General features: G+C 38.9%; 1 protein-coding gene across 1 annotated transcript; it reads right to left on the bottom strand.

Moving 5' to 3' along the window:
- Positions 1–682: 682 nt before the first annotated feature.
- On the bottom strand, positions 683–23,783 carry NMBR (neuromedin B receptor). The gene is made up of 3 exons (XM_050316863.1): positions 23,256–23,783; positions 8,348–8,696; positions 683–5,695 (listed from the first exon to the last, which is right to left on the bottom strand). The coding sequence occupies exons 1-3, from the start codon at positions 23,669–23,671 to the stop codon at positions 5,294–5,296; spliced, it is 1,167 nt and encodes a 388-aa protein (XP_050172820.1). The 5' UTR covers positions 23,672–23,783; the 3' UTR covers positions 683–5,293.
- Positions 23,784–24,196: the final 413 nt, after the last annotated feature.

Here is a 24,196-nt window from a genome sequence, read left to right as displayed (position 1 = left end):
CATCACGTTTCTATGATAGCGACTACATCATAACTTTCCTGCTGTACAATGGTTTCCAGCTCCTCCTGCTTGCTGGCCATATGAAGTGCATTGATGTAGATGCACTTCAAATGGGCTAATAGTTTTGGCTCCATCCCAGGTATGCCAGCTCTAGGCTCATCTGTAGTGAGCCTGGTCTTACCCTCTTCCCCCTTTGAACCTAGACTTCTCAATCAGCCCTGCTAACTCCTGGAACATAATTTCTGTGAACCTATTTGACTGAGCTAAGAAAAATATTTATGGGGTAGGTGTGTTGCAAAGATTTGTTCCATATTGTAACTGAAGTGGTTTTGTTGAAGATAATAATCACATCATATGTGGTGTCTCAGAATTTAACCATACTGACATTTCAGAATTCACCAGTGTATGTAATGCTTAGATGACTGACAGGGTGGAGTGACAAGATGCTATCAGACTTATTTTGTACTAGCTCTAGTCTAGAGGAAAATAAAAGTCTTACAGTGAGGAAATAGTAATTACCTCTATTCCCTCATTTTTCAAACACTGAGAAGGGATGGTAGTTTTCTTAATTGTTGCAAAAATATGTTTGAAAGAAACCATCTCAAAATTTATGAGAGGAAGACAGAAAAGAACTGATGTTTCTGAAATAAGAAAGTTTTCATATCAGAAAAAAATTATCAGGTGGTATTTTAACAACTGTTTTAGCACAGATCTCAATGCAGTATGTGAAAAGATGACATGATCTCATTTATAGGTTTCCTTTGTTTCTTTGACTACAGTTAGAAGAAAATACTTCATAAAATGTGTTCTACAATAATTTTAATTGTTAACAAGCAGTGCTCTCTGAAAATAGCTTTATATATACAGCTGTACTTGTAAACAATATGTACAGAAACACAGTAACAGACACTTCCAAAATGTGCATATTGGGCTAGCAATACACCTAGCAAAGCTCCAGACAGATTAACCGATTCCGGCACACCATGCTACAAGAATTTGAGAGGAGTTATATACAGTTTAGGTTACTTACTCAAAACAGACTTTGAGTATTAGGCCTGGGAAATAATGAACCAAAATCGTGTTGATTTCCTGACAAGAAGAAGTTATAGTCTTTTCGGAACATCTTCCTTTCGCAACAAAAAGGAACATAATGTAGCTTGCAGTTCTGCCAGAGAGCTGGCTCATGCTGTCCATAACACACACAGCACTTTAAGATGCTGAGTGAAGAGTACACATCAAACACAAGCATTGAATCTACTACAAATTAGATTATTATTTTTCCGGTAGGGCACCTGTATCATCTGGTAATGTCCACATCAGACAAATGTATTTAGGAAGTAAATAACACAATGGATTTAGAAGTCCTGTGAAGTGCTATGCAGTGTAGAATGATTGCCAAACAAAATAAGGAGCTGAGAACCAGAAAAAAAACCAGCAAAAGTAAATGGGAAACTTGGTTGCAGTCAGTGATCAGCAATGAGAATTGACGAAGGAAGATTAAGTTTTCGTGTTTTGCAGGTATAAAATATTTGTGAGTAAAAAGGATTTGAGACTGAGTGCAGAATCCAAAACTTTGGGAACACTAGATCATGGAATACCATTCCTAAACCATGACAGGATGACAGTTTCTTAAACCATTACACATAGATTTACAAGTTTGAATCAATTGACTCCTTTGTGGAAAGCCTTCCAAGGAGTCACTGAAGCCACAGGGCAACTGCAATCTGCTAGGGCAGGTAGTATGGAGCTGATCCATACTGAACTTCATAAGTTTTCTCATTTGAATGCTGCACACAACTTTAACTACATTACATCACCCTATAGGTCCATCTAACTGGACCATGCTGGATGACATTAAGAACTTCAATCTATTACTTTCCCTGTTGAGTGGTAACTGGAGATTTTTTTCATAGAATCAGAGAATCAGAGAATCAGATGGGTTGGAAAGGACCCCTGAGATCATCAAGTCCAACCCTTGATCCACTACCACCGTCATTACCAGACCATGGCACTAAGTGCCACATCCAGCCTCATCTTAAAAACCTCCAGGGAGGGAGAATCCACCACCTCCCTGGGCAGCCCATTCCAATGCCTTATTACCCTCTCTGTAAAGAATTTCTTCCTAATATCCTACCTAAACCTTCTCTGACAGAGCTTAAGACCATGCCCTCTTATCTTACTGATAGCTGCCTGGGAGAAGAGACCAACCCCCACCTGGCTACAACCTCCTCTCAGGGAGTTGTAGAGAGTGATGAAGTCTCCCCTGAGCCTTCTCTTCTCCAGGCAAAACAACCCCAGCTCCCTCAGCCTCTCCTCATAGGACTTGTGTTCAAGTCCCTTCACCAGCCTGGTTGCTCTTCTCTGGACCTGCTCCAGCACCTCAATATCCTTCCTGAACTGAGGGGCCCAGAACTGGACACAGCACTCCAGGTGTGGCCTCACCAGCACTGAGTACAGGGGAAAAATCACTTCCCTGGACCTGTTTGCCACACTATTCCTGATACAGGCCAAGATGCCATTGGCCTTCTTGGCCAGTCGGGCACACTGCTGGCTCATGTTTTCTCAGATAATTGGCTAAACTATGTGCAGATTACATCAATTTAACTTCTTGCTGCTTTAAAAATTAAAAAAGGGGTATAACTAGTCTTGAAGATGGGGGAATTGAGAAACACATTTTGAACTTCTGATGGTTCCACAGTTACAAACAGAACTAAATAAGTGCAAGTGCATAAATAAGGACAAAAAGAACAATGAGCTGCTACAGTGCATTAGCACTTCAGCTTTTGAAATTATAAGGCTAGAAACTAATTCTGAAATCCAATCTTAATTTCTGGTGTACTTTCTAGTGTTCACCTTAGACAAGTCACTGCAGAAGTACAGGATACAGTGTTGTGACAGAGAGATCTGTGCTGGAGCAGTTCCATCCAATTTCAAAGAAAAAGGTATTTAAAAGTAAGTTTGGCTCATGAACTGGCCATAACAAAATAATTTCACAGGGTGCCCTTATCTGCCATTATTACCCTTTCTCCTAAGAAGGACACTGTGAGCATTTTCTTTCTGAAGCTTAGACACGAAACAAACCCTGCCCCAGCTAGCCTCTCACCTGGCTTGGGAATAATTATTCATCTGACACTGTGCAGCTGTGTAAGGGGGAAATCAGCTCTGACTCCCCTCAGAAGCTTTTATATGAACAGCCTTGTATGAGTAGCAGCAATAGGTTTCAGTCTTTGTGCCTAGTTGACTACCTGTGTTGGTATGTGAAGCGATTAACAAACATTTTTAAAAATATATTATTTTAGAGCTGAACTTCTTGCCTTCTTGAGATCTAAAGGGCAGTTTTGCAAGCTTTGTATGAGGTATCCCTACCATAGATCTGTGACTGAAAAAAGAGCAGTAAATCTTCCTAGCAAATTTGTTCTGGACATGATGGTAATTGGTACTAGAGCCTCACACAGCATTCCCAGTTGTTTTAATCCCAGGTCTGCACTGATCATGTACCTTGAAAACGTCCTCCTAGGAATGATGACAAAGATGTATGCTGTCCATGGCACTGGGATGACTAACAGAAAACGTTTGAAAATCCTCCTTTTAGGCAGATCACATAGGATTTTCAGATCTAGATCAAAACTATCGCAGAAGTGCATTGACTATTTATGCATATGGGCCTTCAGGAAAAGAAAAAGTGCCAGATTTTCAACAGTACTGGAGCCTTGTTGAGACTGGTATGGTGTGTGCATGAGGAGTAGATCTCATAGCATAAAACAGAATCACAAGGTAATTAAAATTGGAAAGGACCTCTAGGATCATCAAATTCAACCATTATCCTAGCACCACCATGTTCACCACTAAACCATATCCCCAACTAATACATACACACAGTTTTTCAACATTTCCAGGGATGGTGATTCCAGTACTTACCTAGGTAGCCTATTCAAATATGCCTGACCACCCTTTCAGTGAAAAATTTTTTCCTAATATCCAATCTAAACCTTCCCTGACGCAACTTGAAGCCATTTCCTCTCAGCTTGTCACTTATTAATTGGAAGAAGAGGCTCACCCCCACGTGGCTTCAGCCTCCTTTAAGGGAGCTGTAGAGACTGACAAGGTCCCCCTGAGCCTCCTTTTCTCCAGACTACACAACCCCAGCTCTTTCAGAAACTCCTCATAAGACATGTGCTCTAAACACAGAAAGTAAACAGCTGGTACTGATCAACCAATGCCAGCTACTCATGCCAGCTCCCCATGTTTGATTAGTTGGGGGTTGTTTCAGATTATGACTTGTCTGGCCCCATGGTCTGGATGATCATTAGTAATCAGAGTATGTTGAGTGCGCCCCTGCAGGGCATCCTTCAGTTTGGTTTTGTCTGGTATTAATCTGGGTTCTGCACTCTGAGACTGTTCTGAGCTGTATGAAGACTTGCCACGGAACCTCTCTGAAGTAGCCACTCCGAATTTTATCTTGTTCAATGTTCAACCCTCCCAGTACGCTTAGCATCCTTCTTAGCTCTGTACTGATATGAACATCAGTTAGCAGCAAATATCTAGCATGTAGAAACTCTAAACCAGTGGTGCCACAGCTTTAACAGACAGAGAAATAAGCTTTCAGACACTGAGTTATAGAAAACCTGCATGTTGCACACATTTTCCATTTGATATGTTAACCATGAAAAGAATGAAATTTTAGCAGATAAACTTCTGACCTCAGCAGCAAACAGAACACTCAAAGAGTAATATCTCATCATGCATGTCTACCAAAGTGAACAAACAAAGTGGATTTAAATGAGGTAAAGACCTGGCGCTCAATACTTGAATATTTTTTTATCTGAAACTAGAATTTATGTGTTGCAACAGCCCTTTAATTGAGTCCAAAATGCCTAACAGTCTTAATGAGCAATGTTTGTACATACCATACAGCTAAAATAATGCAAAATCTATCAGAGTAAAACATGAGTATCAATATTCAGTTGAAAATACATATTGTTCAGATCAGAAAATCTATACTTCTTAAAGCAATATTATATCAGATACTCTGCTTTCCTTTAGGTTAAACACATTCTAGCATCTCCTTTAAAGTACAGTGTAACACCAGTCAGTTTTGGTTTCTCAATAAAATGTACTGTTCACTTCTATGTAAGAGTCAGACTAGGTGTGAGAGAACTTCACACTGGCTGGACTTTGAGAGATCCTCTATTCTGAGTACTCAGAGCATCTAATCACAAGAGCCAAAAGTGAGTTACAAACTGCAAATAAAATGTTCAAATTTGTTTCACAGTCAAAAATCACACATATTAAATCATAGTGACATTTCTTGTTTCAAGTTGTGCCCATTCAGTTGTGTCATGGTAGTTACTGTGTTCCTGGTATTGCTTTTCAGGGAAGTCATTTGAATGGCAGAAGAGTTACGCAAGTAGCTGGCAGATCTCTCTTGCTGAGCTTTCTTCCTGCAGCAAAGCTGGTTGTTGAAATGCCTTCTGAAACTCTCACTGAGAAAATACAGTGCAAATGGGTTGACACAAGAGTTGCAGAAGCTTAGCACTCGGGCCACTAAGGTAACAACCATATGTCCTGTTGATGGATCAATCTTATTGTAATGAAAAGATCGGTACATGTACAGCACATGGTTAGGAAACCAGCAGATAGCAAAGAAGCCGACAAAAACTAGAACAATTTTTGCCAGACGTTTCCGAGTTTCCATCTAAAAAGATGAAAAGAACCCAAATGAACAACAACAAATAGAACTACTCCACATAACAGACTTAATTAAAACATGTAGCATTTTGCTTTATATTAGCTTCAACAACTATCATAACTAAGGCCAGTAAAAATGCTTCCTTCAGGGGTTGAATTACTTGTTCTGTCTCATTTACTTTCACACTTTCAATTTACTTTCATTGAAAGATCCTAGCTGTTTGCAGTTACACAATGTTGCTCTTTGTATGCGATATATGCAGCAAGACTGATTCATGACCCAAGGAAACACTGGCTTTTAGCCTGAAAGCAAGCACCAAAGGATGTCATGAATCATAATCTTTTCTGATGACCCCTCAGTACTTGGCTTGAAACTTAAGTTTTAGTTAGAAAGCTATTTAGAAACTGTTGGCTTTAAAATCTAGAGACATTGTGAATGAAATGTAGAGACATTACTAGGGTGTTAGCTATTCTATAATGGCCAGTCTTTACGAGCGAAGATCCGGGGAAGGTCTTTACACCTTCCAGCCTGCACGTTGGATTTTTTAGGTGAGACACAGTGTGCGCGGAACTGAGCCCACCCTTTAATCCTAAGGTTCATCTGCCGGGGCCAAGCGAGCTTGGACGGTGGCAGCGAGGTCCTTAGGACGTAGGTGGGTTGCCTTTAAGGGCTAACGAGCTCCACCTGCCCGGGAGTGGCCCTGACCGGGAATCGAACCCGGGTCTCGGTGGTGACAGCGCCGCGCCCTTAACCACTAGACCATATTATTATATATATTTATATCCCATTCTTTTTCCTGAGTGCCTCAGCTCAGTTTCTCCTAGAGAAACCACCAGAACTGCATTACACAGTATAAAGCATCTTAATTACAGAGTAAGGTGAAAGGTTCCATTAAATCTTCAATAATGAAATGTACCTTAATTTCAGTACTAAGGTATAACGGATTACAGTGACGCTGTTGAGAATGGCTGAAAATTTGGCAAGATATGAGCCTATACAATGGACAGCAAAGTGAGAGAGAGAGAGATAAACTGGCCAGGTAGAAGGCACCAAAGAGAGGCAGAAAATTTCTTCATATTCCTCCTAAAAGATGAGGTATGAAAGTTTTGCAAACGCAGGAAAGCTTTCTAGCTCTACCCAATTTTCTGGGGGGGGAAAAAAAAAAAAAAAGAAGCAAATTTATTCTAACAGGGTTTCAAAATTTGTGAAAATAATCCTTAAGTAGTTTTCTTGTCTCTATCTACAAAAACCAGTGGGAAATTCCCAAAAGATGGGAAAACTCTAACATTTCAATTTGGTAGCATTTGCACTGAGATTGCAAGAGCAAACTAAAAGGTGCAAAGGCATAGAGTGAATTTTATGCTTGGCCTAAAGAAACATGATTTGATAGCAATAGTCTGAATTTATTTCCTCTTGCTGGGAGATATGTAAGTATACCGGAATTTTCTATTCTTCTGAGCCTCATAGATTAAGAAAAAACAAAAAAAAAAAAAAAAAAAAACCCACTTAGAATGAAAAAATATGTTCTTACTTTGAAAATACATGTAAGTTCAGAAATGTGATATAAATTTTTTTTTCCATCTAGAAAGTTCAGCCAAAAGGCTCTCTATATTTCACAAGAAAATAAAATAATACCTGAAGTGCTAATACGTATGCACTTTTGACAAGAAACAGACTAGAGTAGAAATGAAATGCTGCTCAAAAAGGACATGAGGGAATGTGGTCTTTCCTTTAAATGAATATGTACATACTATATATGCAAGGAGATTTCAGTTACTATGGAAATAGTTTTACAAAATACGGGAAGAGAAAATCATTCAAAATTGTTTTAATGGGCATAAATATTTCTCTCTATCACTGTTAATGCTATTGCAAAGTAGTCAACGCACTTTCACTGCAAAACTGTTGTTCGTACATATAAGTGTTCCTGCTAATGTTGCTATCCTATTGCTTCCTGTGCCTTACAGGGAAGATGGCTTTGTCCAGCATTTTAAAAAGCTTTGTCTCAAAGGTATACAGAATCTATACAAAGAGTTTTATAGCACCTATAACACAAAGGATACTAGAAAAGTGTGAGTTCAGGATTATATCCAAGGAAGATCTACTGAGAAAGTAAAAAAATAATCCGTTAATGCTCTGTGTTCATCTTTTCAGCACTCCTTGGTCTGAGAAGACCTTAGATCCCTTACGTAAATTTTCCCTGCTTATGTCAGTTTTCTCATTTCCAAGCACAAATAAAAGAGGGACAATTCTCAAACGTTCATGAAAGATTTCTTTCCCAAAATGGCTGCCTACAGAGATAGGTGAAGCCACTAGCATTAACTACAAAAACATCATTCTTTAGTATGAACACAAGTAATGGTTACATTAACTGCACATACAAGCACATGTACCAATGTCATTTACTGTTAGGAATGTGCATTGATGGCACTGATTTTATATTTTTCCTTGTTCATATCAATTTACATCCTGTGCCTAATACTGAGTAACTGTGAAAACGAGGAGATTTTTCAGATAATCCTTGTCTTAGTTCATGTGGAAACTGAACTAATCCTCTGCAAAATCCAACAATTTGGGTGTTATAATTCCTTTACTTTCATTTGTAAGTGTATACCGCACACAAATCTTACAACAGGATGTAAAAAGCAAATTGCTTACCTGTCTTTTGGAATGCTCACTGTATTCTCCAGGGATGTTGTGAGCACTTTTTACTAAACTCTTTGCAATATGATAGTAGTAGATACTAATAATCACAAGAGGGACAAGGAAATACACAAGGAAAAGCAGCACAGAATGGATCTTTGGGTGCATTTCATCTGTTATGGGGTATGGTATGCACGCTGTGAATGTGGCATTATCTGTGTCATTGATGTGAGCCAGTTCGGAGAACACTGCTTCAGGAACTGCTAGGAGCATGGAGATTACCCAAATGGCAGTGGCTTTAAGACAGGTCCATAGCACTGCACTGGAGGTCTGGATGTCCATGGGATTTACAATTGCTTTGTACCTGAAATTGATCAAAATGCAGACGCAAATTAAAAGGTATTCAAATTCAACATGTGATGTACAAGATCACTTCATACTTTTGATTAAAATAATGTCATGTTTTGCTCTTATTTTAAATGTCAAGGGGCTTGTAATCTTTCTTAAATTTGCATTCTCTAAATCTCTACCTCAATTTGTATACATATTCATCAGAGGTGACAGAAGGAGGCACAGCAACCTGCAGCTGTAGGTGCCCGTTCCAAGCCAGTGTGGTGGAAGCCCAGAATCAGCCATGACTCTGCTCTTTTTTTCTCCAAATACCCCCAGCAAATCCCCAAATGCACATCCTACCTCTGTACTTCCACCTCCCTCTTGTACCAGCACATGCACAATTAGCATTTCCTTCCTTCCACAGCTTCTGAAGCCCAGGGCTCTTTCCTGTCCACCACCACAGCTTTCCTAGTCTAGGACAGCCCCCAGTCCTCCTCAGAGGAATACATGCATCTCCATAAAGTGAAGCAGAAATTACTCCCAATGGCCTGAAAGTATTAAACTCTTACATAAAGTAAACATCTCCCCATCCATAGTTGGAAGCTGCTGCTCTATACTGCATTTTGGAAAACTGTCTCATAAAATATGATTACATACAAACCTTTGTGGAATTGCTAATTTCATATCCCTAACAATAAAAACAGGAAGAATTACAGAGAATGGAAATATCACTCTACAGCAAAGTAAAGTAAACAAACAGAGATAGACTCTGATCAGGAATTATTTTATTAAACAACAGCATTGCAGGAAGTGATAAAAATTGAAATTTTCCACAAGAAAATGTACATGCTGAAAGGGCAAGTATACCTTGAGAAAAATTTATTAGGGATACCTTAATGTTTTTGTTAGATTTTTTTTTTTAATGTAAGTAAATTATGTTTTAATGTTTTCATTAAAAACTAAACCTTAAACAGAGTATTTCAGTTTGTCTAAGGGACAGTAATTTGGAAGGTTGCTTTGCCTCGTAAGGTTTTTTTAGCTTTCTCAATTTTTTTGGTTTTATTTTCAATGTGATTTGAAATGGCTGCGTTTTTTTCTAAACCTGCAGAAGTTTTGAGAATTGGGAAAAATATTCTTCTTTAATATCTAAAGGAAAATTTTACAAGAAGCAAGGAGTCAGGAGAGATTCATTCTTCAGGTACATAACTTCATCCATCTTCAGGTCCTTTTAGTCAGTGGAGATATACTTTCAAAGAGTGATTCAGATTTCATGTGTATTAAATCACACTCTGAGGTGTTTATTTTTCTCTGTTAGCTATACAGTGAGATTAGGCTGAGAACTCTAACTTAGATGCCTATCACTGTGATAAAACTCCATATCCAAGCATCTAGATACATATACATGCATATAGACATTTAAATATGTATGGGTATTAGCAGGGGTCTAAATACATACCAAGGGTTAGTTTATACCCAAATAGTCACTGAAGGGACTACTGGAAAATAGAGTTGTGATCCCAGATATCCTTTATGGCTAATTTGCAGTTCCTGGCAGGTAGTTCATAGCTTCTTAACACCATGAAGAGATATTTGATGAACTTTGGATTAAACAGGTCCTGTGAGGAGAGGCTGAGGGAGCTAGGGTTGTTTAGCCTGGAGAAGAGGAGGCTCAGGGGTGACCTCATCACTCTCTACAACTCCCTGAAAGGAGGTTGTAGCCAGGTGGGGGTTGGTCTCTTCTCCCAGGCAATCAGCAACAGGACAAGAGGGCATGGGCTTAAGCTCTGTCAAGGGAGGTTTAGGTTGGATATTAGAAAGAAGTTCTTTACAGAGAGAGTGATCAGGCATTGGAATGGGCTGCCCAGAGAGGTGGTGGATTCACCGTCCCTGGAGGTTTTTAAGATGAGGCTGGATGTGGCAATGAGTGCCATGATCTAGTAATCACAGTGGGGCTGGATCAAGGGTTGGACTTCATGATCTTGGAGGTCTCTTCCAACCCAGTTAATTCTATGATTCTATGATTCTAAAGTTCCACACAGCAACTTTGAGTTTGCTGGCAGCCAGCACTGCAGCCAGCTATGCCATGAAAACATCTGGAGCAGAGCACTGTCTTGGTACCCTATTCTTCTGAGAATATTTGAGTCAAAATGTGCCTTGGAGTCCTCTGTCTCGAAATTGTGATAATTTTTTTTATCACTAAATAATTGAAAATAATGGCTATTTATGTGCATATCTTCTCTGAATTCAGAAAGATTTTTACTGTGTCTTCGCCCAGTCTATCATGCAGTAGAAAATGAAACACAGCAAACTGCCTTTGTTAATTTATGTTTACCATTTCTGCTAACACAGAATGAGAAACTCCCTGGATACCAAGGTGTAAAGAAATCCTTTATACTGCCATAGGAAGGACAGAGGATTCTTTGCAAAGCATGAATACAACCCAAACAAACTGTGACCTTATTATTCAATAATTGCTTCCTATTGCTGTCCGCCTTGATTTCATTACACAGAGACAGACCCTCCATTTCATTCAACTGAGGTGACGTCAAGTCCTCACATCTGCTCATTTTTAAAAAACTTTACGTTCTTTGGGAAGAGCTGGTTTGGGGTCTTTGGGACATGGGGAGGGCATTGGACAAAAATAATATATTGTACTGCAGATTATTTTTAGCTCTTCTTTCCCATTGCTTTGCTTCAAACTATTTTGACCACAGCCCTATGACCCAAGACAATGACCATATCACAAATAGTTGTTCTAGCATTTGATCTAGGTAATCTCTAAATGGAAGACCTTTTCAGAGTTGTCACATTAGCAAAAGGTGTGGCATATATTTCTACTTTGGCCTATATTGCTGTTTCAGCAAATAGCTTGCTTTTCATTGAGCTATGACTGACCAAGTTGGAAGGCACTGGAGCAAAGTGCCCCTTTTTATAAACAGCTGAGTTTAGTACAAAAAAACTTCTTTTATTCTACTTGCTCCTTTACTGACTACAAGGTGTCCCTCTTCTTCCTAGGGCTCAGCCCTTCACAGTACTCAGTGTCAACAAGAAGAAAAAGGCACTAAGTGCTTTACAAAATCTGTCATCTTGTTCGTATCTTTGCAAAGATATAGAGTAGAAAGAGACAAGTTACAGATAAAATCAAATGTAAACTGAATGAAATGTGTTTCCAAAGTGAACACACAACCTCTTCCTTTGTATAAAACCAATGTAAGGCTAAAACATACCACCAACCATTCAAATTAAAAAGAGCATATTTTCTATCAATTGAAAAAACACCAGTAAATTGAACAAGGGTGCAAATTAGTCAAAGTAGTAAGCAAATCCATCTTTTCCTTTACTTCACTGGTGGAAAAAAAGAAAATTATAGAGTTACATGAAGTTCAGGAAATATTCATAAATGTGCATTTGGTTTTAATTAGAAACCTTCATGTAAATTGTCTTCCTATAACCTTTATTATTATGACCGCTGACAAAGGGACCCCAATTTAGGAAACTTTTTCTTTAGAGCTGTGGTTTTTGCCAACAGACACAAGCACAAACTTGCCCATTCTCATTCTGCAGATTGGTGTTGTTTGTATAGTGTTTTTTCATTAGAAAGCAATCTCCTCTGTTCTACACAACCCCCAAAAATTGATGAAAAGAGTATCTTCTTCCTCCAGCATTATAACATGTTACTACCTTATAAACACCAATCTATTTTATCTATTTCTCCTAACCTTTGTTTTCAAAGCCCTTTGTAAAGGTACTTGTCAGCTTCAAACCAGAAGGAAAGCTCTGTTCCTGTCTCTGCTGCTTCCACAATGCTATTCCTCTCCCATACACTTGACTTCAAAAGAAGCTGCTCCATGCTTAGAGTTAAGCTTTCTTTCCATTACATTACTGCTTCCTTTTCTAGAGTACTTTGTTGTGATGCCCTTAAAAACAAATTCAAAAGAAAACATGAAGCAACTAGACAACATTTAGGCAGCCACTGGACTAAGGTAACAGCCTACAATTCTAACCAGAATTGCCACAGTATCTCCTTGCCCTTTTGATTCTGGATTGTCTGTTGTCATTTCTTAAAAACCCTTCAGGTCAAAGACTTTCTTCTCATTCCTGTTTATATAGCACCTACCACAAATAGGACCCCAATTTATCACCTAGTTTTCTGCATGCGATCACAATGAAAACAAATATAATAATGCAATGTCATAAGCTAAGGAGAGACAAAATTCAGGCAGGGCAAATCCATCTTACTTTGCTTAAATTTCCATTTCAATCCTGAAGCTGGAGGGGTTGGTATAATTTGCCTTATTATAAATAAGCTTTTTTAAGTGATGTTGCTGTGCCATAGTACTGCATTTCCTGAAAAACTAGAGTCATTTACAAAGCCATTCATATGTTAATCTTTTATTGTGTTACTGCATGGTGATTTCAATCACAAAAAACCTAACAATGTAAAAGGATATATATATATATATCTGAATATGGAAACATAGCTGCATGGTCAGTATTTGTTCAAAATACAAATACAGTGTCCATTCCACTACAATAGAATGAAATTTTGGATGAGCCCTTTTCCTTGTATGGCAACTCAATTGACTCAACTCCAGCTGAATCATTAAGAGGAGAACAATTTATCTAGCTGAAAACAATATGGGATTATTTGATGTCCACAGTTGTGAGAGCTTCTTTCACAACAGGCAAACTGTCTGAAATTTGCATTTATTCTATTTTATTCTTACAAATTCTTGAAATGCAAAGTACATTCCTTAATCTTTTCTTTTTTTCCACAGATAGTCCCAACATTTTTATTCTGTGCTTTTCTCTTAAAGGCAGAGAATTGCATTCACATGGGAATGAGCATCTCTGAAATCTTTGAAATGAAGACTAGCATACCATGTGTAAACACACTTAAAGTGAATGTCAATTACATGTATTCTGTGTTCCTCAAGGGGAAAATCCCAAGACCTTCCCAAGGGGAAAAAGTTTTCTACTCTATAGAAATATTCTCTGTTGAGCCAAAAAGCTATCAATAGCGCTTCAACAAAAAAGTCTGATTTAAACTTTTGGTTGATGATTTCTCCACCCTGAAAACAATCAAAACAGAAGTTTCCCAGGATGATAAGAGTTTCTGCATGAAATATATTATCTGTCCTGTCCACTCAGTGTTTCAGAGAAGGAATTTTCTTTTTCCTTTTCATTTTTTCTTGTCTTGCTACTTCTTCCTCTTGCCATTCACCTCCCATTAGCTAACCATGCTTCTTACAAGCTCGTACAAATCTTGCAATGCTAACTCATTGCCCACCATTTGGATTTTTAGTTCTAGTTCTCTAAAGCCATTTATTTATAACTGCACTAGTTAAAAGTACCATCAGTAGTTTGTTCAATTCTCCTCCCGAAAGAAATATTAGTAAATTGTTTCAGTGGCTATTATTCAGAAAAGTTCATATATGTCAGTATTCCCATTAAATTTATATTTAGGTTTGATAACTCCAAGTCACTGATATATTTACATATCTTAAGACAGACAAATAGGTCTTCATTAGAGTTGCAGTTTCTCTAAGTTTCTTCTTAAAAGAAGAAAGAGAGACAAGACAAGACAAGCAAACATGAATGTAATCTAATAAAGACTTAGGCTACATCTATATGAGCAAACTAAATAGTGCCCGAGTCTATTCTTAGGCCTGGAGAACAAATGGCATTGGCCGGATATCCACGACTAGTTCAACTCTTTAATATGCCAATATGAGACCATCACTTCCAACCAAATTAGGCAGTTTCCACTTCTATCGGTAATGGCCTCTGGGCTTGTGTTTAATACTGAATCATCCCTAGAAATTGTTTAGGAGAATATTAATTGACACATTTGAAAACCACACCATGGACTCTCTAACAATTGTTCAACAAATGGCTGACTTCCAGTGCTCAGGCCTATGCTTTGGTACTGTTGAATACGGTATTGTGAGTATATAAATATATATAGATATAGATAAATAAACATACACAAATATATTTATGTGTATGGCAAAAAAACCCCTCACTTTCAGTTGCCTGGTCCCAGAAATATTATCCAGAAGCCTTGCACAATGGTTTGCCCATTCCAACCTGCTGTGCCCATTCTGTCATGACTTCTAAACTAAACAAGCAGTTGTATTTCCCCTGCTGTGCATGCCAGGATTGTACCTACTTAGTTTGCATCTAAGCTTCATTAGGATCCTGTAACTAAGCACAGAAAAGCTGAGGAGCCTGATCTCAAAATTGTGGTTTAGTAATGACTGGAGCACACCAAAGTCATTAACCTTCAAAAAACTGCCATGGTAAAGGCAGCTCTGGTACCTGCCTCTCCAATGGAGCCATTCATTCAGCCAGGGTGTCTGAGAGTCATTGATCAAGGCCTCCTAGACAGTGGCTCAAAATTAACTTGTGAGGAGAGAACCTTATTCTTAAAGTACAAGGCAGGTTAATATGTGTATTCTCTTGGCTTTTATTGCCTTTCTGGAGCATTTACCTCATTCCAACACTTATTTGGGATTCTGGGTTTTGGATTATGCTCTGGAAGGGTGGATAGGAGGAGGGGAAAGTCAGCACCTAGGCTAGACATTAGGTATTGCAATGTGGAGCTAGGACACCTTACCTACTATTTGGCTTTGTTCACTTGTCCTCTTATCTCCATCTTTAAAAAAAAAATAAAACCCACACCTTAGAAAACTAGAACTAATCTTGTTTAATTCTTGCAGGATTCATGTTCTGAAACTTGCAGGGTCAAAGGACTTTGAGAAAAGAGAAACCCGTATCTCCAAGTGGGCTTGATCCAAATCCTGTTGATACCACTACCTTTAGATTGATGAGACAAAGATGCATGCTTATCTGCATCTTCACTGTATGCTTACTACATGTATCCCAGCAACAATATCTATACATATCTGAACGAAGAAGATCTCATAAAATCATCACTGATGGATCAGAAGGTCAATAAAAATATCAGTCACAGAAACTAAAGTGCCTGGAAGCAGAAATCCTAAGTATAAACTATGTTCAGTGCCAGTTTAGGTTTATAAAAGTTTGGCTGTTACAAAACATTTCCTCCCGTTTCCTTGAGGAACTCAGTTATGGTCCATGCCATGGCAGATAGCATACTATTGTGGAGAACATCACATGGTTAGATGATTTTTAGAAATGTTACAAGTCAGGAAGAATTAAATAACCAAACCTCTACTAATATGTCTAGAACAGACTTAGATTTTACTATTTGAGAATTTAGACTTCAAATCTCTAATTTCTAAATTCAAAATGCAGCAACTTAATTTATTTGTTCCAGTATTATCATCTAGAAGGCTCTACTCTGCCACTTTTAAACAAGCTTCCAGTTCAGTTTCATTTGCAACTTCTGTTCTTAGTCTACCCTGTAATCAGTGTAGATGGAAAAAACAAGTACATACCATGGAAAAAAAAGGGAAGATTAAAAAAAAATCACAGAGGAAAAAGTTAATATAGCAATCCTTAAAATACAAACAATCAAACAAACTTGGACCCAAAACACAAACATGACACTATTAAAAAAACTGTGAAAATCAGTTGGAAAAAATGAAACCATATTTGGGATAGTCATGTGAAGAAAAAAACAAAATCATATGAGATACAATGACAAATATGGAATAATACATTTCTCTCATGTTTGCACACACACCACAATTTATATGTATACATGCTCTCACAAAGCTGGAAATATACAAATGGGCATGCAGAAGATGTAATTATTCCAAGCTTCATGTGGGTTGTTTGTCTCTTGGTTATTTTCTCTGATATCTGACAAGTTGTGTCAATGCCAAAACACACTTCTCTTTAATGGACACTGGAGAAGGTTTACTCATCCATTCCACAAATTTCATGAACTAGTAATAACTTACTCGCCATTTGTGATTACACTGTCAAACTGAGCTGAATCTCAGCATGGATTTAGAATTTTGTAGTGGAGATACATGTTTAGACATAGGGATTGTGATTGCATATACCTTGTTTCTTTAGTACATATAAAAACACATAAAAATAATTTAGCACCAGGAACATATAGTCTGGAAGAATGATTCTGCAGCCAAACTCATATGATAAATACAGAAGTTCTTCTATAATTAAACTATTTAAAATGAGGACTCAATTAAATTATCCCTTGTCAGGAGGGTATTTGAGAGTTCCATCACTCTGCACACATATAAAAGAGATCTATTATTCATTCTCTAACAAATTTATCATCACAGTAAGCGTGTAAAAGCTTTTTCCTAAAGAAAGCACTGGTAGAGCATACTTGATCTTTGACATCATTTCTAAGGACCTGATAAATGCAGACTTGAGAATTCCAACAGTTCAATTTGTATTAACCCGTTGCAACATAATATACAAGGAAATTTTGTACCATGTCATGGCAAGAGGCAAACAGATAAAATAAATGAATGGAGATTTACATGCTTGGTAAGAATTGGGCTGCATCTGCTGTTTAGCAGCTATTTTGTCTGTCCCAGGCACAGGCTTTTGCTGAATTGATCAAAGAAACAGGAGGGATGGTTTTGAAACTGTCCCTCAGGATTGAGGTTGCAGCCTATGAAAGGCTATCAGACACTGGCATTTGCATTAGTCAAAGCACAACACAGCCACTGCATTGATCACGGACTAGGATAAACATCACAGTCATTTCTCACTTTGCCATCCTCTATCTAAGCTGCTTCTGTATGAGTTGAAGAGCACACACAGGACACAGCCACAAAGGCAGGAGTTTAACAGATGTATGTGTCTGTATGAAGTTTGGGGAACAGTTGCCTAACTTAGGAGGAAAATTTTATTTGCTGAGAAATCATTTTCAGCTGTGTAAAGATGGTCACAAGTGGAATTTCTCCAACAGCTGATTTGACTTGTCTGGCTTGGACAATATTACCCTAGAATAGTTAACTTAACCTACTCCAGACATAAAATTCTGCAGTATTCTGTGGGAGTTTTCTGACATCCTTTTTTTTTTTTTTTTGAGAAATATTTGCCATCATATCCTTTTAATGTGTATAAAATGAATATAAATTAATTAGAACATTTTAGAGTGGAGATAGGTGAGAACAGGCTTCACTGTTTAATTTGACAAAGGTTTTTTAGCAAGTTTTATTTTGTAAATCAAGTTGGCACATATATACTAAAATGCTGGTTGAAAAAATGTGACAGACAAAGCTTGCCAAACGACTCATTTTTCTTTTGCTTTGCCTGTTATTTCATATTATAACCATACTGCTACAGCCTACAGTGAGAGAAACATCTGGACCATGATTTATTTTATGTTCTTCGGTGATTCATTTATTCAATACATTTACCTCCGGTGTTTGTGTTTCTAAGAAGATTCAATACTTCTACTTGGTCTATATAATTTTGTTTTCCCATCTACTATATACAGGTTTTCTCTTATACTGATAATCTTTCATTTTACCTTTACCTCAATTTTTCTTTATTCTTCAGTTAATTGTAAGTAATTTTCAAGATGTCATTCAATACTACTTTCCTTGTAAAGGTTCTTTTGTCCCTGAATATCAGCTATTTGAGCTCAAAAGGAAATCATGTCCACTTTCCTGCTTCACCTGCTCCACCACATGGAATAAGAAATGAGGATTTCACGTTTCTCCAATCACTGTATTTCAGCCTGAATCAGCATCTTCCATAACAAATGAAGAAATTGTAAGTAAATTCTGAGAAGAGTAAAAAGAAATTTTTATTAAGGAGCTATTACTAACGGAAAAACCTAAAGGAGTTATTAGTGCAGCTTTTCACACTTCTGAGTGTCTTCAAAACACTTCCTTAGTCCCCCAGAAATGGGAGACAACACACATGCAAACTGAGCCAAAATGAATTTTCTTATCAGCTGTCATCAGAAGTCATCACATAGATAGTAAACTTGCAAAAACCATTTTTGGGCCCTTTTACAGTTTTAAAAATACAGATTGCAATCTTACACATTTAAAGGAAATAAACGAAGAAATAAAACAAACGAAAGATCAAATAGTTTAGCTATGCAAATCTATGGAATATATTTTAAACTTCTCAGTCAGGCACTGTATTTAGTTATTTAAGTATGAATTTAAATTTTCAAACTCTTACCTGGTTAATCAAGTATTTGTCTCATCAAAGGTGTCCTTATGTCACACTTTTTAGAAAGAAAGCAATGAAGACGCTATTTTAACTGCAGCAGGGTGAGTTCAGCTTTGCTGTCTCCATTAGAGTGTAGCAGGACTGCATTTGAGCTAACACATTTAAATCCTTCATTAGAAAACAAATTCAATGTAGGAGAAGTAGCAGAATTAAATTGAATCCTATTTTTACAGATCACATAAAAAATGAGGTGTAAACGACAGCCAAGGAGAAAAGGAAAGACTATGCGGGACAAATCTAGAACTGTTTGAAGAGACTGACACTTATTCCTTCAAAGTCTGTTCACTCCAGTATCTTGGCATTTTGTGGGTACCACACAATAATGCAGTAATGGCCAAAGGCACACATTGTAACTCATTCTAAAATCCCTACCTCCTGAGCTTTTCCAGTCACTTCTGTACACCAAGGTTTATGTGTCATTCAGACCTCTAGCTCTGAAAACCCTACCTGGATTCCTTACCAGGAACATGTCCTTGCCCTACCTAAACTCCTTCCCAGGAACAAAGCAGCAAGACGTCTTACTCTGAGAAGACGGTGAGGAGCCTCATGGGCCTAGTTTGCATCTTGAGCTCACTGCATGGTCCAACATGGACATAAATTGGAAGGTACTCCTTAGAGCAGTGAATCATGGGATGGCCCAAACCAGGTTCATCTTTAGCTTCTGCCCTTTTTTGCAATGAGGAGGTATTGGCACACATTTTCTTCATGTGTGCCATGCTGCAGTCCCTCTGGCAACATTTATCAACTCTTTATTTTTATCTTCCTTATCAAAGACCACACCAAGCCCTGGGACTTTTTCAGCAACATCCTTTAGATCTGGTCAAAACTGCAGTCCATGGACCCTGGAGAAACAAGCTCAGAGAGCCCATTTTTAATTCCTTGTTCAATCACATCTTCAGGAAGTTCATCCCTGGCCATCACACACCAGCCCTGTGGGCACTTTCAGGGTATGCTGAGTGCTGCTGCGGGTGTTCTGCCCTATGGCACTCCTAGTTCCTTTTATTTTGTTGTTTTGTATATTTTTGTCCTTCAGCCCCCTTCTTTTTTTTCATTTGTCATCCACTGTAATTACTAGGTTTTCTCTTTCTGTAATCCACCTTCTCTTTTTTCCTCGGTTTTATAAACCAGAGAAATATTAACGTTTCCAGAGGTGGTCTGGTTTCTCCACAATAGAGAAGAGTGGCCATGAGGGGTAGGAGTGCTGTCCCTACACATCTGCCAGCATGGCAGTGAGAAGGGATGGCTGGCTCAGCAGCACAGATCCTTCCCCACACCATAGGAGAGGGAGATTGCAACCTGCTCTGACACCAACAGCCTGCACCACCAGTGTATCATCTCTGACATCATCATCCCCACCACTACTGCTGGCCTCCTATCCCTCTCTGCCCCAACATGTGTGGGGCTGCATCTGGGCACCACTCCCTGGTCAGCCAGAGCATCAGGAGTTCAAGGATGGGAAGAACCAGCTGCTATTCCTATGATGGGGTGGGCAACCTCGGACAGATGTGCTGTGTGCTGCTAAGTTCAGTCTCCAAGTGCGCTCTGGGGAAGTCTGGGAAGCACAATTAAAAATTTCATATCATGTTTGTACACACAGCAAAAAACAAACAAACAAACAAACAAACAAACAAACAAACAAACCAAAACTCAAACAATCTCAGTACAAGATAACAAAGCTTCCTTTCTTAAAAGGTGCATGTTTGTCACACAGAAAGCATTACCGATGCTGAAAGGGACTTCTGTGACAAAAACCCATATGAAATTAGGCAACTTTAGAAAATATATATATGCAAATAGTACTATTTTTTTCTTCCTTCAATCTTCGGTTTGTTAGTAACAATCATTCAGAGTTTATAGCTTCTGTAGCTGCTTTTGTTAAATGTATCAACATACATGTAAACCATCATGCAGAATTCCCACATATGCAATAAGTGCTAATTACTTTGTGGAAACCAAGACAACCTTCCTTATCTTAATTCACGCAGGCATGTTGCAAAGAATTCTAAATATTCCTAAATCTGTTCCTTAGTGTAATCAATGTTTGGCATTCCATACAGTCCCATGGCAACAGGGAATAAAAAGCAGGAAAGGCTTTAATTATCATATATTAAAATGTACCTTGAGCATTATCTGTGAAAGAGATAGAGAAGACATTGTGTATCAGACCAAATATGTACTGGATTATAATGGAGCCCACGTAGTGACATCACTGCTTACAAACATGCTATGCTATATTCACTTATCTGGAGAAAACACTGCACCCAGCCAGGCCTCACCTCCTCAGCATCTCTTGGCTGCCACCACTCCTGATCTGCCATCATAATTACCCATAACTGATCTAGTCAAGATGACACATGTTAGGATCAGGCTACAAATTAGTGTGATGCAAACCCCTCCACATCAGTGAACCCTCTAGTTCAACACAAGTGCACAAAAAAAGTAGATGTGATTCCAACCCAAACTCCACTGACAGTTCAGCCAGCTTCACTCAGCAATGTCTTGGGCCCCTAGGAGACTGGTCTCTGAAGTCAGTGGCTGATCTTCTGACTGGAAAATAAATGCTTGTGTTTTTTTTTCCTCAGTAGTGAAAAATTAAACTGCAGAAGTTAAAGAAACAGATTTGTTAAATTCCTACTATAAACCATTTCTGATATTGGTCTATGCTGCAAACTGCAAAAAATGCTAGAGGAATGTATTTATCATGAGCTTATACAATCTCAGCACACAAACTGAAGCTGTTTTCTGGTATGTGCAACTCTAAATGCTTTCAGTGTAAACAGACTCAGCACTATTACTTCTTGAATCTTTACTGATATTAAAGGAAGGATATAAAATTATATGGAAAAATCAAATAATGAGTGCTCCAAATGCATATAAAATGCAAATGAATGAATCCTTAAGTCACTGGCATTCTCTCACATTATGTTTCACTGGGAGATGATCTTCACTACAAGTAACTTCTTCCCTTTTCAACTAAGATTTCAACCACAATCATAATTTTAAGCAGTCAAAATAGAGCAGAAAGAGAACTGCAGGGCTTCCTTGGCTCTTTAAGGACAGATTTTTGCATACTCTTTAACTGAGTTAATCAGAGAGTTACAGATGTTCACTTTAAGGTATGTTTTGCATGCTCTTATTAAAAAATATAACAAATTTTCATAAGTTACGAAGTCTTTTTAGACAAGTATGTTAGGTCCTGATTCAAACACAACTGAAATTGATGTCTGCTGAAGACTATCCTCCCGTGTAATCAAACAATTTACTGAATTAGCAAAAAAAAAAAAAAAATTAAAGACCCTAATAAAAAAGAGGATTACAATTTTTAAAGAAACATTACTGTAATTGTGAAGATATATTACTAAACTCAAGACTTCACATCATGCACCAATATAATGCAGTAGCTCAGTTTAAAACCCAACAAAATAAAATGGGGTAATTTCTATGAAGAAGGAATTAAACATTTTAATTTCTTAAAATTAATTTCTTAAAATTAAAAAAATTAAAAAACCCTTAAGATTAAAAAAATCTTAAAACTTAAAAACCCTGCTTAGATAACAGAAGAAAGATAATTTCATTTAATTTAAGGTTGCAATTACACTGCAAGATTTTGTCTTTCATAGCCTGAAGCACACTCCAACAGCCACTCAGTTGTTGTAAATTCCTTAAATACCCATTCACAGTAATTGGGAGGGAAAATGAGGGATCTAGCTCTTTGTTTCTTCCTAATTTGACAAGTACTGGAGATGAAAGTGTTACTTTGTTTTGGGGTATTATCTCTTTTTTTTTTCTCATTTTCTAAAAGTTCAGAAGACAAAAAGAATAGTTTGAACAAAATTTTAAGACTGACAATTACAACAGAACAGTTTGGTGCCTCTGAATTCCCAGAAGCTAATCTAGTTCTGGCAGTCACCTCTGGTAACCTGCTCTTCTACTAAGGCACAGATACACACACACACACACACACACACACACACACACTTTCTCAGTGGAAAGAAACAAATGTATTAAAAGTACCTCTGTGTTTCACTTGGTTTAAGTTTCTCACTGCCTGTGAGCTTAACACTGTGAGTTGTCAAGGGTCATATCTGGCATCTAAAACCTTCCTCAAATGAATAAGATTTCAGTATAAGGGCTGTTACAGGACCATCCCAGAAGTGCAGAAGACAGGGTTAAACCCAGTTCTTGCAGCTAACACCCTGGAAGCTGAAGGCCCAGGCACACCCATTTCCAGACACCTTTTAACTTCAGTTAATACCGGACTTGCCATCATCAGTGAGGGAAGGAGAAGCATGGCCACCTGACAAGCTGGAATAAGGGGACTGCAAACCAGGGACACCTTATCCAGAGGAGCACTTTAACTTTCATGCTACCTCCAACAGCCTCAGCCCAAGCTGCAGAGAGCTGAGAATTGGCAGCCCAACTTTCCTACCTGTCAGCACTTAGGGCAGTAAGAGTGAAGACAGAGACACCAACAGAGGTGAGCTGGATGACAGGAATGAGCTTGCAGCCCAGCTCCCCAAAGAGCCACTCCTCAGAGAAATACCGGGAGGCATCCACGGGGACACAGGTCACTAGCAGCAGCAGATCACCAGCAGCAAGGCTGGAGATGAAGATGTTGGGCACACTTCTCATGGCACTGTTGGAAATGAAGATCTTCATGAGTGTGATGTTGCCCAGCAAGCCGACAGTGATGATGAGTAGGTAAAGCGACGGGATCACACAGCGGATGATGAACATGGCCGTGCCCTTCCCTGGGAGTTGCAAGGCTGTGTCGGGCACCAAGTGGGCACTCCCATTCTCCCCAAGGGGCATTCTTGTGAGATCGGGCAAGAGCTCTGGCTCCATCCTCCAGCTTCGGGTGGACTGAGGGTCTCTAGTGCAAAGTGCAGTAGGAGCCACTGGAAAGCTTTCTTTTTCTGCAAGTCAACCAACTTTCTCCCCCCTTCCCTACTGCCTTTCTTCCTCCTCCTTCTCTGACGAGTTCTCTCGTTTCAGAAATGCAGAAGAATGTCCAACGGCGCAGCGGCGGCGGAGGGAAATAAAAATTCCCATGCTCTGCCCCTCAGCTCTTCGCACGAGCCTGTCCCGGTGGGCAGGTGAGCAAGAAATCCTCAGCCTTGCGGGCAGCGAACGCCGTCAGGACAGCGGCTGCCTGCCCTCGTCCCCAGGAGCGCCCTCCCAGGCTCGGTCCGTCCGCCTCCTCCCCGAGCCCGCAGCGGCCCCGGGGCCGCCAGCGCTGTCCAGCGGCGCCGGTGCTGCTCGGCCCGCGGCCGCGGGAGGCGGCGCCGGAGGCGGGGGCGAAGAGCAGAGCAAGCCTCGTCCTTACTCCGCAACCCCGGTTTATACCTGGTGCCGGGAGGGGCCGCCCCG

The sequence above is a fragment of the Myiozetetes cayanensis genome, unplaced genomic scaffold (genome assembly GCF_022539395.1).
Source record: "Myiozetetes cayanensis isolate MyiCay16 unplaced genomic scaffold, myiCay2020 scf2-11, whole genome shotgun sequence".
Lineage (NCBI taxonomy): Eukaryota > Metazoa > Chordata > Aves > Passeriformes > Tyrannidae > Myiozetetes > Myiozetetes cayanensis.
The sequence above is the reverse complement of the archived record's forward strand: the minus strand, read 5'-3'. Positions and strand labels throughout refer to the sequence as shown.